The 18,763-nt window shown below is 46.0% G+C and overlaps 1 protein-coding gene across 1 annotated transcript; it reads right to left on the bottom strand.

Annotated features, from left to right (window-relative positions):
• Positions 1-330: 330 nt before the first annotated feature.
• On the bottom strand, positions 331-14,062 carry PAX9 (paired box 9). The gene is made up of 4 exons (XM_037164781.1): positions 14,005-14,062; positions 12,614-13,240; positions 9,589-9,728; positions 331-746 (listed from the first exon to the last, which is right to left on the bottom strand). The coding sequence occupies exons 1-4, from the start codon at positions 14,006-14,008 to the stop codon at positions 492-494; spliced, it is 1,026 nt and encodes a 341-aa protein (XP_037020676.1). The 5' UTR covers positions 14,009-14,062; the 3' UTR covers positions 331-491.
• Between the last annotated feature and the right edge of the window lie 4,701 nt (positions 14,063-18,763).

Genomic DNA, 18,763 nt, shown 5'->3' with positions numbered 1-18,763 from the left:
CATATCAATTGCTGATTGGTTTCCTAGTGATAAATTAAGGCTTATCTGGTCACCTTATTTGATTAGAGGGTGTAGCATAACTTTTTTTCTATATGTATTTTCCTTTATTGATTTTGCAAAAATCTCAACAATTGCACATTTCAAAAGTTTAGGTTGATTTAGAATAAATATACACGTGTGGTTTTACCAAAGACTAGTTTAAAAAGTTCCTTAAGCCCTTTGAGGGGTGCAGGTTTCTTCACTACATTACAACAGTGTGTGGGCAGCACAGATGTCTCATTCAGTCCTAAATATTGCTTTTGCTTCTAAATTCTAACGTCCTGTCAGGTTTTCTGTGAGAGAGAAGTTATGGCAAGAAATAATTAAGTGTCATCAGCACAAAGGACGTGAGTCCATACAGCCAGCTCTCCAGGCAAAAGGGTTGGAGGGCAGGAAGGGGAGGGTGTGCGGAGGGGGCCGCTGGGTGAGGCTGTGGCGGACGGAATCTCCCATCAGAGTGCGGAAGCTGTGACAGAGTGACTACCTTCTCTGGCTGCCTGCATTCCCTTGAATGCCAGCGACGCGGGAATGTCACAGTTGTGGGGGGAAAGTGGGGTGCCACTGGCATGTTGCCATCCATGTCCAGCAACATAACCAGAAGGAGCAGCGCTGTAGGTCATGTAAGGTGACACTTGGGCCGGGGTCGGGTAAGGAGCCATGGTGGATGCTGACACGAAACTGCTCACAGCCGGGAGGCCATTTGGTGCCTAAGAGGAGCAGGAAAAGAGAGGAGGTGAAAATAAGCACATGACAGCAGCTGGCATTTCACAGGCTCCTAGAAGCAGACTGTGCTGTACTGTGTTTTGAGTAGTAGCAGCTAACAATATTCTGACTCTACGTTCTGATTTTTTTTTTAGATTTGACCTTAAGTATATTCTAAATGCATTCACAGTCTTGCTACTTAAATAAACACAATGCCAAAAGACAAGATATCATTCTTTCCACAAAGGTTTTGAGGAGGCTAGGACCAGAAAATGCACAGTATTTGCTTTGCTATTTGGAACTATAGGAAGGCAGTGCAGGGTGAGGAAAGAATTAGTAGTGATTAAATAGTGTTGGAATCTGTTCTGCGATCCATATGCCTTTGCCAGCGTTCTCCATACCTCGGTTTTGTTCGGCTCTTCTGTGGAGACATTTGTGTAGGGCCTGGTTGGTGCGGCTTTCATTCCCAGGAAAAATGGGCACAGAGCGTGGGCTATCAGTTTAGAAACTCAAAATGAGCACAACCTTTGTTAAATAAAACATGCTCCGTATTTTACATCGTCATGTTGTAAATGCTTATTGGACCAAGGACATGCAAAATCAGGCTGTTTGTCTTTTTAGGGTTTTTAAATGAACATTGGGGGTATTTTTTTCCAGAGCTATTCTATCGAAAAAGAAACTGGAGATTCAACTATAAAAAAACCTGCATATGTGTGGTTTTGAATTTGGAAAATTTGCTCGCAAAGTTTTGGGGCCCTGTGATGTGCATTTTTAAAGGCCACGTGGACAAATCTCTTGAAATGAATTTAATGTAAAATCTCGGTTTGCAGCAGCTCTCACAGGCATGTCTGCCTAAAAACGGTGCTCTTCTTGGCATCCAATTATTGTTGGTATCGTTACTATAAACAACGCTAAAAACACCCTCATCTCTAATCTGATTCTGGCATGGACACTCAGCATCCTTCTTCAAGTAACCTAATTTTTTCCCCTCAATTTCTACATTATTTAAAAATAAAGAGTACATCCTTCTTCCTGGTAGCGATGTGAGCGAATTAACATAGCAACCTATTTCTTAGTGAAAGTAAAAATGCAAATAACAGATTTATTATTAGTAAAACTGATTTAATCCTTAGAGGTAAGTAAAGCAGGCATATGTTAATTAGATGCTTTTTGCAAGTCAATTGCAACATAGAAATTATTTTCTAATTTAATTTGTCTGGTTATTATTCTCACTTCCGCATCTCTGAGAATGCAGTGATGGGGTCTCAAAATGATTTCCTCAATTTAGAGTTAATCCTTGGAGTGGGATATATACATGGCTATGATTTAACGCTGCTCATGAATTGCTGACAAAATAAGAATAAAAGTAGATTGGTTAAACGTTGTGCCCTTGGTCTGTAAGGGCATGTTCCTCCCGTTCTGTTTGCCAGAGCGCCTGTTCTTTGAAAAATGGGGAAGAGGAAAGTGTGTCCTGGCACCGAGAAATATTCATCATATTTCACCGGATAATGAGGACTGTGTTGTACTATTGAGTTTATAATAATTATAGGATAATATATAGGGAACACAACACAATGTTGAATTAAAATTAAAATGTATTACAAGGGTCCCAAAGGGTGATACTGTATTTTTAAAGAAACAAACCACTGTACATCATTATCTAACATAAATGAAATCTTATTCTCTTTTTATACACAATAATGTAGATTGACGAATTCAGCCATTTTCCCTAGTGCAACTGGCAAGTCAGTGGCCACGTGTTAAAAGAATATCACCTTTTTCTGATGCAGGATCTTCTGTAGCAAGTATATATTTTTTTTTGCTTTTGCTGGACAATTAAAAGACACACAATTTAATCTGAAATTGGAGCATCTTTTGAGATAACAGAAGATATCATTTCTTCTTCTAGATTCCCATTGCTATATCTCATTTTGTTTCTTCAGTTCTAAAAAAAATCTTTTTCCCTTCTTTCTGGGAATGGCTCAAAGGAGGCACCGTGAGGCTCTCAGCAGATGAGTATGAAGATAGTGAGCTATCAAATTGCAGAAGAAATCTAGCATTGCATCAAGATTATAGTTCTGATCATGTTTATTTAGGATTTCCCCAATAACCTATGAGAAATTAGCTTGGAAAGGTCTCATGCCAGTTCAGTTGTGGAAAGATGTTTGCATCCACATTTGGCCTCTTTCATTCCACCATTAATTAATATTTTGTACTGTTGAGGCCACCGTGTACGAAGAGTTGTAAAATAGGAATGTTCAGATTAAAATGTTAAGGTAATAATGATTACTTTTAAAATAAGGAAAACCTTTGCTCGACATTTTATAAATACATAAGGTTAACCTACTTAATATTATACATGACAAAAACAACATTCTAGTTAGCAGGGAAAAAAATCTGTTGACAAGATCTCTTTGTCATCATAGCTAACTTTTTTCTATCCCTTCTTTTAATCTTTGTATTTTTCTATTATCCAAATGACAGTTCTCTCTGAAACGCTGGCTTTGTTATCTTCCCTTTCTTCCCCTTACACCCTTCTTTTTGGAACAATTGCTCCTAGATATGCCCCCTTTTATTTGGGGCTCCTCAACTATTTTGTTGCAGTGTTTACAGTCCCCTTACAATCTTTTTGCCCAGAATCGCTCGCCCTGAGAAACCAGGCTAGACTACTGTCCCATCTTAGACAGCTTTCCCAGGACTCGGAGGGAGGCGGGCACACCGTTGGATTTAGGCCTGAGTTACCTTCAGGTGCCCACTTATTCTACGACTATGTTTGTCAAGTATGAAAACTCTACTAATTTTTCCATATTTGTCCAATTTCTCACACTGAAGGCACCCAACTTGCTTTTATGTTATTATTATTAATATAAATATTTCAAAATTCTCTAAAACCTGCAACATAAAGTAATTTTAGAGATTTGGCATCCTCTGTGTTGCAGAAATGAAGGGTAGGAAGGGAAGCTGGGAGAAGTTTGACATCCACAAAAAGGCAAGGGGGGGGCTAAAATGTTTGCTTAAAAAAATCTTTAAACAGTATAAAAATAGCTCTAAACTTTCCCTCAGGTTAAATTATGACCCAGATTTGGAATGAAAAGTTTTTATCTTCTTTTTTCTTTTTGCTTTTAAAGTTCACATTTAGAAATTTAGGGAGGAAATGGCATTAAGCAAGATGAGAGAATAAACATACTTTAATAGGTACCTGCCACCTTCACTATTCATTCTGGTGACTCGATAAACACATCAATTTTCTCACTATTAGTTTTGAAATATGACATTAGTAAAAGATGTAAGTCTCTCCTGGATAAAGTCATTGTTATTTATGAAGCAACCACTGAAAGGGAAAACGTTCCCACCGCAAAGGAGAGCAACACAGGTAGCATGGATGTTTGTTTATTCTTTCCAGCAAAAGAGTACATGACTTTAACTCCCCAAATCTGTTTAGTGTTTTCAGTGAAGGGCATGTAATTAATCTGAAAAGCTAGTTAGGCTGAGTAGAGACTACCAAATATACACCATAAATATAGAGGGAGCAAACATGCTAAATTACTCTATTTAATTGGATTGTAAATATGATTTATATATCAACCAACATATGGAATCCCTGGGGAAGAGTAAACAAATTTTCCAAATGAAACCCCAGCAGTGGGCATGTAATGGAAATCTCATATTTGAAAATGCCTTTCCTAAAGATTCCATAACTAAGACCTCAGTCCATCCACCCCTTTTTGTATAGAGATCTTCCTTGAGAGCAATGAGAAAATCCTTTTCACCAAAGAATAGTACAAGGGTCCTCCCTGAATGAGGGACTAATTTTGAGAATGAAATTTACTAATACAAAGTAAAATAGACCAAACTACATATCCTGGAGAAAGTAAGTCACTTACTTTGTTGAATATTTTTAGGAAAAGACAGATTTTATCACACTGACATTAAAGGAAATTGTCCAGAAAAATATATATATAAACTGCAATGTAGTTTAGTTAAAAGGTTGTCACAAGAATGAATGAAAAGTATGAGTTTTCATTTTATTTGTTCTAAAAGGATAGAAATATAGATTTGCCAGGTCTTGAGAATACGTTTTTAAGTGAATATGTTGAGAAGCTGTATTGGCAGAGAGCTAGATTATAAACAGTTTGAGGACAGGGACTTGCCTTAATCATCTCCTGTCCTCACAAAACAGGACACATTATAGGTATTTCAAAATCCTTTGTGTACTTTAGTTAGGGCACCCTTTTGAAAGCGAAACACGTGATACTCTTGCTTTAATAAAAACAAGTAGGCATCCTTTATCACAGCAAGTATTACACTTTACATAAGCAAAATTATTAAAGCTGTTGAAAAAAGTAAATAAAACTTCTAACCTAGCCATTTCATTATTTGATTGATGGTTGGTCCATTTATTCCCACCACCGAGAAAAAGGAATGCATTAGCACCCTAACACTAATGGCCACAAAAAAAAAAAACAAAACAAAAAAACCCTGGTATGACAACTGTCTGGCTATTATTAGAGGTTATAAACTATTATTCTTCAAATTATGGGAATTGTCTACTCAACATTTTCACTCTTGAAGAAAATACAAATAGTAGTGCCCAATTCTCTACCCACAATCCTTCACCCACTCATCAGTTCCACCTGGTCCTCCCCTTATGATAAAATGAGGTTACCTTGGCTTTATAATGAAGTAGATGTAGCCACAAGCAGAGATGTGCTTCACCTAGAGTTTCAACCTCAATATATATCATAAACAAGAAAGTAGTTCGGATCTGAACATAAACAAGATTTTCTCTCATTTTTATGGTGAAATCATATTTCTGGCTGTCCTAAAGTTTGTAGTTTATTATGCAACAACTTAGCAAAACAAATCTGATAAAATGAAATGACAGTTGTCAATATGGTATCAACATTCATTCAAAAGGATCTTAATTATGCTTAGTTATCTCACTGCAGATCTAAATGTCTCCAGGTAATGCAAAGCTACTATTTAAGGTTTTTTTCCTAAGTTTTATGCTTCCAAATGTTATTAAAATAGATGTAGTCTTAAATTTAAAAAAAATATTTTGCATTTTATATGACACATTTTACTGATGTATAATCATTAATTTTGTTTTAAAACACTAATAGTTAAAAGCTAAGCAGGTCAAGCAGTGTCTCATATAATAGATAACTATAAATTTCAAAGACTCTCTATTGGCATTTGCCTGAAACTGCAGTCTCTCTACAAAATAATAAGTTATTTAACACAAAATTAACTTTATTTGCTATTAAGAAAAATCCAGTGCAAATTAACTTATATTTTCATAAGAATACTATGTCTACAAGGACCACCAGTTTTTAAAATAATATACTAATAAATTATATTCAATATTCTGAGCTATCATTATTTCAGATTAATTTATGCCTCTGAATTCAAATATTTTCACACCTCTGAACTTTTTCTTAAGTTCAAGTATTTATAGACTCTTCTTCATTTCTGACATCTCAATTTGTAACTAGTATTATATTAAGTTTGCTGTCTAAATAAAATATATGCTACCCAAAAATGAAGAATGCTTATCAATCTACCATTCAGATACTTTAAATAAAGTACCAGACATGCAATATATTTTTCTGAGAAAGTATGCCCAATTGTAGAATATTTTTCAAAAGCTATAAAACTGCTTATAAACTGTTTAAATGTAATGAGGCAGTGATTCACCAAGTATCGTGTAAAAATGTGAATAGCTATTTCCAACCCATTATTCTTTATATGTTTTTGCCATTCAGTTGCATTTAATAGAGATTTTATGATTTCAACAGAAGAAAACCAGCCATTAAGAACCAGAGAACATTGTTACCATTCAGAATAGCATGAAATTAAAGAGCTCTAACCTAATATATAATGTGGGTAAGAAAAATAGATAAATACTATTTTTCTCCTGTCCTCAGAGATAGACAATATAAATTGCAGTGTAATATTAATGTGTAAGACAAATTTGAATATTCTAAACTAATGGGCTAATTTTGAAAACAAAAGGTAGGTGTGTGTGTAATAAATGTGCATAAGGTTCTAATTATTAGCAATCGGGCATCTTTCTTTGCAGTTAAAACTGCAAATGGAAACTGGATTACCTACAATCAGTTGTCAATTCAGCCTCTTAGGGAATTTTACAGGTGTCTTCTGGGAATAGATTATGTTCTAAATCCTATAATTCTGAATTCTCAATTTCCTCCTTTATATACTAAAATCAAATTGGGATCATATAATGTTGCACTTTTTAATAACAACCATAAATGCCCCGAAAGTATTATGGCAAAAATTTTCAGAATATTTTTTACCGAAGACTTCTAAATTTTGTTCAAATACAAAAATTATATATATATATACACATATATATATATAACATGTATGTAAAACACCCCCTTGCTTCTTTGCATGTTTAAAAGCAAATATTAATGTATAATTTTACCTTCAAGGAAATCATTGTCTAAATTCCAAAATTGCTTGGTGTCCTCTACTGAGGATATTTGAATTCTAGTGAATTACTTAATTGTTGGTAGGTATACTTCTTTAATTTTGCCTTAAACCATTCTATTTTTCAAAGTATGTAATAAATTAGTATTAAAATAAAATAATAAATTCCAAAGTTGCTCATAAAATGACAGTCTAAATTTATGTGCCTGCTTAGCACACCTCCAGCATTAAGCACTATTTTGATCATTATAATAAAGTAACTGCTGGTTTAATTGTCCATTGAAACTTTTTAGGTTTTGAAATTTTACATCCTTTGAGTTATCTTACTACCTGGCAATGCAGAAGATTAGTATATTTCAATTAAGAACTTTTCAAATGTAAATTTGATATAAATATGTTTTCTGGAAAAAATTTAACTTGTTCTCTTACAACAATATTTATTTGGCCACTTATTTCTTTCAGTTACCTGCTTTTATAAATCTAATAATTCAGTGATTTAATATTGTGTATTAAATGTAATCATTTTTCCGTGTTCATTTGAAGTGCTCTATTTTCTTTTTTTTAAACTATGTTTAGTTTGAAGTGTATGTATAAATTAACCATTTCTAAACAAGTTTAAATACTAGCTCTATAATTCAAAACAGTAAAAATAATCATAAGGATTTTTTGATTTATGGAAATAACCAGAAAGGTTTTTGGATTATCAAATATATGTGGAAATTAAAGACTATTTTTAAACTATTCTTCACAATGTTATTCTGAGAAATGATGACCTAATAAAAATTACTGAGCACCTGTTAAATGTTTTCCACTCTGCTGGGTGCTGTATATGCACTGCTATTATTCGTAACAAAAAACCTTGTCACTTGTTCACTATGAGACCCCTGAACAAAGTATATTCTGATTTTTTTAATTGCTTGTTTTTAAGAGTCAATCTCTAACCACTGCTTATAGCCACAGGTAACATTTCATGAATGCTTTCTATGCCATATGTTTGCATTATCTCACTGAATCTTCACAACACCTCTTAAGGTTGTATTGTTTTCCCACTTTAATGATGAAGAAATGAATACTCTAAAAGGGTAAGTGACTTGTGTAAGTGGTGGTGGTACCAGAAGATCAGAGTTCCTAATGATTATACACACTGCCTCTTCTTTACAGATGATGGGCCCTTTTGTAAAAGAAAATGACAAACTTTCTTAGAACTTCTCGCTGGCATTCTTTACAGTAGGAACAGACTCAGGAATAGGACCCTCCTTCCTTGCTGCTATTTTCTGTGATATTTATCATGGGAGAGTTGTTACTACGAATCTGACTCAACTCTAACAAAATAAAGGGGAGAAGAAGTTAAAATGGGTTTGTTAGAGAAAATAACAACTAAGTTTTTCTCTCCAGCAAATAAAAGTGACAAGTTCCATTCTACCTAAAAAGCTGAGTTTTACAGACAAGAATACATGGAAAGTGTTAGGACTTTAAAAGAATGAAATGAAAACTGGATACTCTGAGGCTTTGGAATTGGAGTTTGATATTAAGAAATTGCAAACCTGCCCGGCTTTGTTCATCTGCTGAAGAAACTTTACGTTGCTTTAAATTTTTGTTTGGTGGGAGGTTTTGTTGTTTTGTTTTGTTTTGTTTTATTTTGAGAGAGAGAGAGTGAGTTTGGGCTTCGAACTCCTGATTCTAGCGTGGTGATGAATTTAGACTCCGAACTCTGGAGCTTTTATTGTTGTGGCTGCTTGATCTTTCTCAGAAAAGAAAGAAAAAGAAAAAGAAAAAAAAAAAAACACGGGTGGCTTGATTTTTCTTTAGTAGCGTCGGGGGAGGGACAGAGGGAAAAAAATTAAACGGTCCACAGCCAGTCCGTATAATTTGAGGTTTTCTCACTAAGCTCCCTTGGGAGGTTCCGACGTGACCTTTAATCGGGAAATGGTAACTTTATTAAGATTATCTGGTTGCCCTCTTCCCGCTACCACAGCACAAGCCACGCTGGTTTGTCCTCCGGGAGCCGGAGCGCGCGCCGCCCGGAGCGCGCGGCCCCCGCAGTTTCGGAGCCGAGACCTCCCGCGTGCGCTCCACGGGCGGGCGTGGAGGACACTTGCCCCGCAGCCTGTCGGAGGCGCCCCCTGGCCCAGGTCGGGCAACCCCGGCCCCCAGGCGGCCGGCGGACAGGGCCCCGAAACAGGCCGGGAGGCGCCTCCAGGCCTCCCGGACCCTGGCGGGAGTCGACGCCTCAACTGCGCGCACGAAGGAAGGGGCGCCTCCCCGCCCGGCCCCCCAGTCTGCGCGGGACCGGCTCAGCGCCGGCCTGCAGACGGCCGCGGCCTCCTCCCCTGCGCCGGGGTCAGGGCGGGACCTGGCTGCGCCGCCGCCCAGCAGCCGCCCCTCGCTCCTCACCTGGCCGTACTTGGCTTCCTGCTCCAAGGCTCCCTTCTCCAGCCCGTTCACGGCGTGCGGGGCGGCGGCGGGGAAGCTGTTGCGTCCCAGGCTGCTCCACTCCTCCACCTTGGGGCTGTGGTAGGGGGAGCTGTCGCTCACTCCTGGGGAGGAGAAGACCTCAGGCTGGCGGCCCAAAACACGTGCCCCCTCCTGACACGCGACCTGCACCCGCGACCAGCGAGCACTGCGGCCCCGACCCCCTGCGGCCCCCGGCCCTCGGCCTCCCAGGGGCGCGGGGCCGAGGCGCGGCCTCTCCGGCTTGCGGCCCAGGGCCCGGCAGGGGACCGCCTCGTAGTAGGCCTCTCCCAGATCCCTCACCCACGCCTGAGGAAACATTTTTTCTTTTCAACCGGTCTTTGGTTTTCCCTGGCTCCCCCAGAGAAACCGGTGGAAGGAACCTGACCGTTTTGCTAAAATGTTTCCAAATACGGGTAAGACCCCGTAAAGCTGGTTGTACCGTTCTCCCCAGTTCTAACCCAGCGTGGACTGGGGGTTGGCAACACTCTGGAAATGGACGGGACTGAAAAGGGAGAGGGGAGCGTCCTGGCCGAACCACCTCCGTGCTGGGGCGCAGACACGTCCAGGTGGGTGCTCTCTCTAGTTAGCACCGGGTAGTTCTGTCACTGGACGGAACAAAAGGCCTGCAGAGTTCTTTGCAAACACAACGAAATGCTGCCTACAATACACACGTAAAATATATGTGCATAGGTTTTTCCCTTGTGTGCGACCGGCCTCGATGCCCTTTCTGTAGACGTGGAATATGAGGGTACATGCATATGACTCAAAAAAAAAAAAGGCATTGCAATTGCCATTGTAAATGTCATGTGCGTCATTTTTGTGGTGACTTTTATGATTTAAAAGGTTAAGAAAATGAAAGTAGAATTAAATGTTTGTTAAAGGAATAAAGCCACGGGTTATCCTTTATGTTCTGCGTAGAGATGCAAAAGTAAGTTACGTGGTGTAAACTGATTAGCACAATACCTAAGGGAGTGCATATTGAATCCTTGGCATCTTTAAGTGACCAAGTGCAATTTCAAATAGACGACGTTTGAAGATTACGAGCAGTGTGTTCTGTCTTTGGGACCTATGGGTGGAGGACCAAAGGCTGACAAAGCCACTACGACTTGATATGAAATACTTCCACCAGACACAGTGCTTGGAAGTTTGGTAGAAATGGCCCGTTTTAGAAACAATCTTTTTATATTCACAGATTTGTCAGAAAACAGGTTGTTTATAGCTGGCATCCAGGATCGACAACATCTAGAATGAAGAGTTACTACTCTCAACAATCCAGTCCTTTCCCAACTGACATTTGGTCTGACTGTAGGATCCCTGGAGAAGAAAAGGTTTCTTTTCAGCTCTGTCAGTCTTCTTTCACTGTCCCTCCCCCTCTCCAAAGAATTAGGTAGCGTTCCAATTTGCACCAGGAAACTGTATTTTGGCCCAGAACTGCCAGTCTGTCTTTGCCTTCCCAGACAAAAGGCAATCGGTGGGCACAAGCTCGAAGTTATCTTAAGAAATTGAGATCCCCCCATGAGCCCCCATTTCTGCTGATCTCACACTTTCCCATGAACAGGGGCTTCCTTTAAATGTCAGTGAGGTCAGTTTATCCTATAAATCAAGGGCAAACTCTCCAACTAATGCTCCAAACCAGCTCTGGATAAGACTAACTGAACTCCTAGAAGGATCTTGTAAATTCACAGGGAACAAGAAGATGAGAAATTGGGGCTCTGATTTAATTATTTAAAAGATAATGGTGCCAATGTGGTAGTAAATAAGAAAGGCAGGAAATAATTAAAGGAACTATTTCCTCCACCACCCCTTCCTATTTAATTTTTCCTCCACACATTTTAAACTTTAGGCTGGAAAAATTAAGAATGTAGGCTCTTTATCTCCGGAATATTTAAATTCTGCGTCTGGGGTATTCTGACTTTCTTTTCGCCCTACCGAGAAAGAAATTTATGCCATTTGCTTTGTTTTGCTTTGTTTTAACAACGCAGTAAAAGAAAACAAACCCCGGGGCTCTTGAGGAAGCCCGAGGGAACAGAGGGCTCCGGGAATCGTTCTTACTGAGCAGAAAAGACACTTATAGCACTGCAAGGTCAAGGGTGAGAAAGGAAAGGAACTGTGGGGTGGCATCGTTGAAGACGTGCAGGGACTAGATGCCCACTTGCCGTCCGGGGAGCTGGGGACCCTGAAAGGAAGCGGCAGGGGCGGACAGACAGAAAAGAACAGAAGAGAGGACAGCAGAGAATCACGGAGCACTTACAAAGTGCCACGGCAGTGGTTGGTGGCCCTTTCTAAGATACGTATATAGTGTAGTCTGTTCAGCTAAGAGGGAGAGAGAAATATAGCAGAAAATTGTCCCAGAATGAGCAATGTAGTAACATGCAAGTTGCTAGTAGTAACTTTCGGACCTCCGTTTCCGAGGAAAATGAAGTGAAGCATAAGAATGAAACCAATTAGCTGACATTTGAACTTCCTGCCTGAGCAAATTTGGCCTGATTGCTAGAATCCTCAAGAAGAACACCGCATTTTCCACAGAGTGCCCCACTCCCCGCGGCCGCATCTGATCCCCACACAGGCCGCCTGCAGCCGGCAGCCCAACGCCGGCTCTGATCTCTCGGGCTGCGCCCCAAGTCCGCCCCGGCCGTGCTCCCCAAGTGAGCGAGCAGGTCTGAGGCTGCGGCAGCGGGAGAGGCGGGGGAGGGTGGAAAATGCGAACCATGTGTTGGGGATGGGGGGAAGTTAGGGTCTGGTAGTTTGAGATGAGGCAGGAGACTGTGTGTGGCAAGGAAACCGAGGGCATGAATTTCAAGTTAATGAGATCAGGACACCCCCTGGGAAGACTCCTTACATTTCCAAAGGAAAAGGCCCCAGGTGGTGGGATAGACGCTGGCTGAGGCCCCAAATACTGAGACCCCAGCGACGGTGCGGAGGAAGGCTCTGCACATCCTCACAGCGGCCCTTGAGCTCTCCTTACCTTGGTCGGTGATGGAGCGAATGCCCAGGATGTCGGTGACAGAGTGCGAGGACGGCCAGGTGCGAGGCATGGCCACGGAGCCGGGGATGGCGGGCACCCCGGGCGGCGTGGGCACCTTAGCGGCGGCGGCCGTGATGGGGCTGGGGTAGGAGTAGATGTGGTTATAGGGCAGCGCCGGCTGCGGTGCAGGCTGGTGCTGTTTGTATGAGTCGTAATGGCCCTGTTGGGCCAAGTTGCCGATCTTGTTACGCAGGATGCGGCTGATGGAGCTCACAGAGGGCACGTTGTACTTGTCACACACGCCGTCGGCCAGTAGGCGGTCCCGGATCTCCCAGGCGAAGATGCCGGGGTCCCTCTGCTTGTAGGTCCGGATGTGCTTCACCACAGTGGGGGTAGTGACCCGAGGCTTGCTGCCCCCGATGGCTCCAGGCAAGATCGAGCCTGTCTCGTTGTACCGCGCCAGGATCTTGCTGACGCAGCCATGAGAGACCCGTAGCTGGCGGCTGATGTCACACGGTCTGATGCCCAGTTGGGCCAGTTCCACGATGCGAAGCCGGATGGCGTTGGGCAGCGGCCTCCCGTTCACGAATACTCCTCCCAGCTGGTTCACCTCCCCAAAGGCTGGCTCTGCAAAACAAACATAGGGCGCGCAGGGACGCGCACCCGCAGTTTGGGACAGTCGCCTGCCACTCGGCCTCCGCGCGCGGCAGGGGCCCAGGAGGCTGCATCCGCCCCGGACTGAGGACCCAGGCTTTTTTCAAACCCTGAGGCCCCCGAGTTTTGAGGAACGGTCCTAAACCGCTATGGGCGAATCAGACCCCCTCCCTCATTCCGGTGGTGCCTGCGGCCGCTAGAAACAAATACAGTGGTGAGACGCGGGCCGCTCCGAGTGTTCAAAAGTCTTGGAATCGGTTGGGGAAATCGGTCTGGACGCCTGTAACTGGCTCCTACTCGGCTCCTGGGCGCTGAAGTCCTTAGGCTGCTCCCCCTCGATCCTCAGCGCCCCTTTTGGGGACCTGCGCAATTAGGCTCTAGGGGAAGGTCGGGGGTTTTTTTGGGTTTTTTTTGTTTGGTTTTGTTTTTTGTTTTGTTTGCCAGTGGGCATGTATGTGAAACAAAACTTGGTCTGCCACAGGGGCTGCGGGGCTTGCTGATGCCACCGCTCCCTTCTCTTAAAATCAGAAAATGGCATCAGCAGCAACCCAGTAGCCAGCGTTTAGACTGAACTGCTGTGCGCCTCTGACCCTTAGCGTGTTCCTACAAGTTGTAGAGCAAAGTCAATAAGGAGAGTGTGAGCGCTCAGAGGTGCGCGCCCTCGCATTCCCTCTCCCTCCCTCTCTCGCTTACTCCCTCCCTCTCCGGCTCTGACAGCGTCCCCCGCAGCCACTCACCCATTGCTCCGAGCAGCACACCAACCGGGCCCCAGTTCCGAGCTCCCAGAAAGAAACTTCCCGCACGGCCTCAGTGGCCCAGCCTGTCGCTGCCCCAGACCGTCGTGCCTCCGCTTCTTCCCGGGAGGAGGCGGCGAGAGTGCAAAAGGAAGGAGTAAAAGGAAGTCTCTGCCCCGTAGAAAGTGGCTTGAGTTCTGCATTTCAATCTAAGCAGCAACGTGGGCTGGGCTGAGCAAGGCGGGCAGCTCTGTCTATCACTCACCATGGACACGCCCCCCAAGGAGGAGGGCCCGAGGGCAAGCCGCGTGGTGATTGGTGCGGGCCGGTGAGCGACAGCGCCGTCCCGGAAAGTCCTTCCGCTGTCTCTTCATGCTAGCTCCGCACCTGGGTGACTCAATAAAATGGAAATTGGTGTTTGACACCTTCCGAGGAGTAACGCAAGTAGACAGCAAAATCAGGCTGATGAAAATGCTGAATAAGCAAATTAAAGCTTTTGGTCCTCATATGAGAAACTCGAAGAGAGAAGGGGCTGAGGAGACTTTGGCGGGGGTGGGGGGCGCTTACCAAGGTCTTAGAACTGTTACGGGTGGACACACCCCAGCGAGGGGTGGGAAGGGAGGCCCATCGGAGGGACTACGAGGTTTAGGGGAGACAAAGTCAGAGGAGGAGGCCATGCTCACCACCAGAACAAAACCTCTCCTTGCCCACCCCCCACGCGACTAGCCCCATACCCCAGTCTCCAGGGGAGGGTTTGTCCAGGGGCGCAGGGCCACCCCGCAGCCACACAGGCTGCAGACAGAGGCCGAGCCGGGCGCAGGGAAGGCAGCCACGCGCGGCCGAGGCGAGCGCACAGCCACCTTCGACTGATGCCTGCGCCTGGGGCGCACTCCCGCGACAAGGTGCCGGTCCTCGGGCGCCTGGTGCAAACATCTGCCGGTTTCACCACCACCACAAAACCCCTGCAAAGGGGTTTTGTTTAAATATAAAAAAGACTTTATCCCGGAAAGATGAATACCTGGTCTGCATGTCTATGTAATGCCCGCATCTTCGGTTTACCGACCAGAGGGCCCGGGGTTCAGCCTTCCTCTGAGTTTCCACTTCGTTCACCCTGAATCTAATCTAAAGTGTACAGTTCTCTCTTGGGTGGCCAAAATTATTCTCGTTTTGAGTGTGAGTTATAGAGAACGCTAATCAACATTTTACAACAATATGTGGAACATTGTTTTAAAATGAACTTTTCAGTCGTCCTGCTTCGGGTCTGTGATACGCATGCTGTCTATTGACTGACCACTCCTTCCAGGATTTGGGCTGATCCTCTCACGATCTCAAGGGATGTGTGTTACTCTGGTCTACGGAGAAGCTGACTGGGCCAAGATCCCGGGGAAGTCAGTGGCAAGAAACCAGCAGAAAGTAACGATCAGCTGTGCTTTTTGAAACGAACAGCAATCCTCAGATCCTTACTCTTCTATGGTAGACATTCTATGTTCAAATTTCCAGGTACGAAGAGTTTAAAAGATAAAGGAAAGATGAATTTGAGTTCCCTTAATTCTTTACCATCGGTGTCCTACAACTAGGAATACAGCACTTGAACTTACCTGCCTTCTCTCTCCCCAACTGTTTAAAATCTCAAAGTTTGACTTGATAGGGGTCTTACTGGTCCTGACCCCCAATACCTGTTGAGTCACACCGACAGGCACTTTACAACGCAAAGGTCTTTTGGAATCCAAGCTTTTAGAAGCAGCAGCAGCTCCTTCTTGGGGCTGGGGTACAAATTAGTTGAGACTGCAGTAACTGAGGAGAGCTTATGATTCTGCCTTAGGCTTTTGGGTAGGAATAAACATGCTGGGCACCTTGATTAGGAATCCCTCTGACTCTTTTCCCTCTCAGAAACACGCAGTGAGTAGCAACCTACTGCGGGCGGGCTCTGCTCAGCCCCAGTGCACTCAGTGAATGCTTCGCAGCTCTGAGGGTCTGCGGTGTCAGTAAAAAGCTGTTCTTCCTTGGGGCTGGCAAGACCCAGTGCCCCGTGTAAGCTATGATTTCTCCTTGGGGGCTACAGCACCAGCCCAAAATGGCCTAGAAACTCTTGTTCACACTTCTGAGTAGGTGGACCTAACACACTCTCATTCCCTCATCTCCTGCAGCTGCCTCATCTCAGGGAGTTCCTGAATGGACAGGTCCGCAACTATGTCCATTTCCACCTGCTGGACCTGGCCTTGGCCTGGAATGTGGTCATAGCTGCAGGGACTCTCTGCTCCATGGTAGCCAGACAAGGCCACCTCACACCTCAAGTAGGTGGGTTGGGGGACAAAGAGGAGGCACAGCGCGCTCAGCTCAGCGCATTCCCAACAGCGCATGTAGAATCTTTGGCTTTTTGGAATGCTCAAGTACCCGGGAAGCCCAGACTGGGGCTCCTGGGGCAAGAGGAATGGAAGCTTCAGGGAATCCTAGAGGAAGGGGTTGATTCTGAACCCTACCCCCCGGGGGGGGACACTGAGTGCTGTGGCCAGGTATTAGACCATCAGATGAATGAGAGACAAATGACCTGAAAGAGGGACAGAAACAGAGGGAGGGAGGGAAGAAGGGAAGGAGGAAAGGAGAGTTTGAGGAGCAGCAACCCTAGGTGGTGGGCACAGGGATGCAGGACTTCGAAAAAAGGCACGGGTCAGCTGGGGTCAGCATCCCCCTGGTGACTGCCCGCTCTGGACGCAGGAGATTACACACAGATCGGAAGAATTTCAACTAAAAGAAATTTAAGATGAAAACCAAAACACAACTAGTACGGCCTGCAGCTACTAGAGGCTGGGGAGAAGCCAAAAGCCCTTTCCAGGGCGCTGTCGAGGCCTCCTTTGAGAAGAGACCCACTCTCTGGGTAAATATTTACTCAGTGGGAGACTAGAAACTGGCCGGGCGGGAGAGTGTGAAGCAAGGAGTTTACGGGGGGTTGGAGAGAATCCCTATGCTCAGCACTGAAGCGAACAAACCTGTACTTCGGCCCGAGGGCACCGGGGCCCAGGACTCCAGAGGCAGTCCAGCCTGGGCACACGGCTGGGAGAACTTTAGTCCGTAGCGCGCTTTTTTGGATGGACTCTCGCCCTGCACCTGCGAGCCCAGGCCAGATGCTTTAGAGTCTTCATAAATCTGTCAGCAGGCCCGGTGCCGCGGGCAGTCACCTGCGGCGACCCCCTCCTGGCCCTAGTGCTGTCTGAGGAGGGTTGCGAACCGCGGACTAGAATCTAGCCCCGTCCGAGGCCGCCCTAGCGCGGCCTGGCAAGAGCCGCCTGGGGGATGCCGAGGTCAGACCCGGGTGCAACGGGCTTTGCTAGGAGCCGGAGCCCTCGCTCCAACTTCAACTGACGCCCTGGGCTGTTCTGCCAGGAGCCTGCACACCCGGGTCTGCGAGTCAGAGCCGACCGCTGCGGGTGGGGGTGCGGGTGCAGCTCGAGAACGGCCTGCGTGTGCGCTGGGAGCGGTCTGCTGTTCCCAGGCGCACTTAGGAAGAGCGGAGTCGGCCCGGGAGAACATTAAGCATCAGAGTCCTCAACCTGCCCCACTCCAGAAACAAGCAGGACCCCGAGTCAGGCCGGAACGGCGGTGCCCCTCGCTTGCCCTGCGGGGAAGTTTCGGGGCTTTGGAACAGTCAGGACATGACTCGGGTGGGTTTTCGAAGCACCGCGCAAACACAGTCCTTCCAGGCGTCCGAGGGAGGAATGAGGCAGAGGCGAGACCCCGCATCCGGCTCCGCACCCGAGCGGCTCTCGCAGGGTGAGTGAAGGACGCAGTGAGAAAGAGGCCGGATTTCTCTGACCCCCCGCGGAACTGCGTTGCCGACGCCAGGCCGTGGGTTTCAACACCTATCGGCCCACGCCAGGTCCTCGCCTCGCGGGGTCAGCGACCGCTCCTCAGCCCCTTCCACCTCCCAGCGTGAGTGGCAGCGAGCAGAGCACGCAGGGCCCGAACTGAGGGAGGGTCCACCCCAGGCTGATGCCGGAGGATCGGCGCTTGGAAGGCGGGGGCGGCAGGGGTCGCATGTAGAGGAAAGGGCCGAGGCGAGCGGGAGATGGGCCTCTGCGGCCCTCGGCCGCGCTGGGGCGGGGCGGGGCTGGGGGCCTGCGGTGCCCGCGCACTGACCTGCGAGCTCGGGCTCCCCGGGCTGCGGACGCGACCGACGCAGCAGCCCAGGAAGAGGCCGCGGGGGCCCCCGGAGAGGCCCGGAGGATTCTCCCAGAGCCGCCAAGGCCTCCCCGCGGCCTCTCCGCCTTCCTGCCGACGACGCTCCGAAACAAGACCCTTTCCCCCCAAAGACAGTAGCCCCCCGGGCGCGGTCCTGAGCGCGCGATCCCGCTGCGGCCGTGGGGTCGGCCCGGGGCTGCGAGGGCGGCGAGCGCTCGTGGCCTCGGTCTCCTGCCGAGGGCAGGGGAGGGGCCGGCTGCCGCCGGGAACTCGCCTTTAATTCTCCGCCTGCCTGTTTCCGATCACTCGGGGTTGGTTTTTCTGTTTGCTCACTCCTTCTGTTACAATAAAAACAATCGACATTTCTTTTCAGTTTCCCCATATTAGCGTCACTCAGTAATTGTTCTCCACACCACCCTCCCCCCACGTCGAAGGCGAGCGGCATTGCCCGCACTGGAAGGTTCCTGAGTATATAAGCAACTCTTCCCTAAAGACTTTAAGTAAAAATAAATAACGGCCCGGGAAATTGCCGTGACCCCAGCATCACTTTCTGAACGCAAATTACACCCATTTTTCAGTTTTCAAC

The sequence above is a fragment of the Artibeus jamaicensis genome, unplaced genomic scaffold (genome assembly GCF_021234435.1).
Source record: "Artibeus jamaicensis isolate MK-2021 breed Jamaican fruit bat unplaced genomic scaffold, CSHL_Jam_final contig_760, whole genome shotgun sequence".
Lineage (NCBI taxonomy): Eukaryota > Metazoa > Chordata > Mammalia > Chiroptera > Phyllostomidae > Artibeus > Artibeus jamaicensis.
Note: the sequence above shows the minus strand (reverse complement) of the source record. Positions and strands in the feature narration are given on the sequence as shown.

Bases quoted from the DNA above. Each gene is read 5' to 3' on its own strand.
- PAX9 (XM_037164781.1), bottom strand. The intron at 9,729-12,613 runs GTAAGGAGAGCT...CCTCCCCAGGAG, and splicing joins TCGCTCCATCACCGACCAAG to TGAGCGACAGCTCCCCCTAC. The intron at 747-9,588 runs GTGAGGAGCGAG...TGCTCCTCTTAG, and splicing joins AGGAAGCCAAGTACGGCCAG to GCACCAAATGGCCTCCCGGC.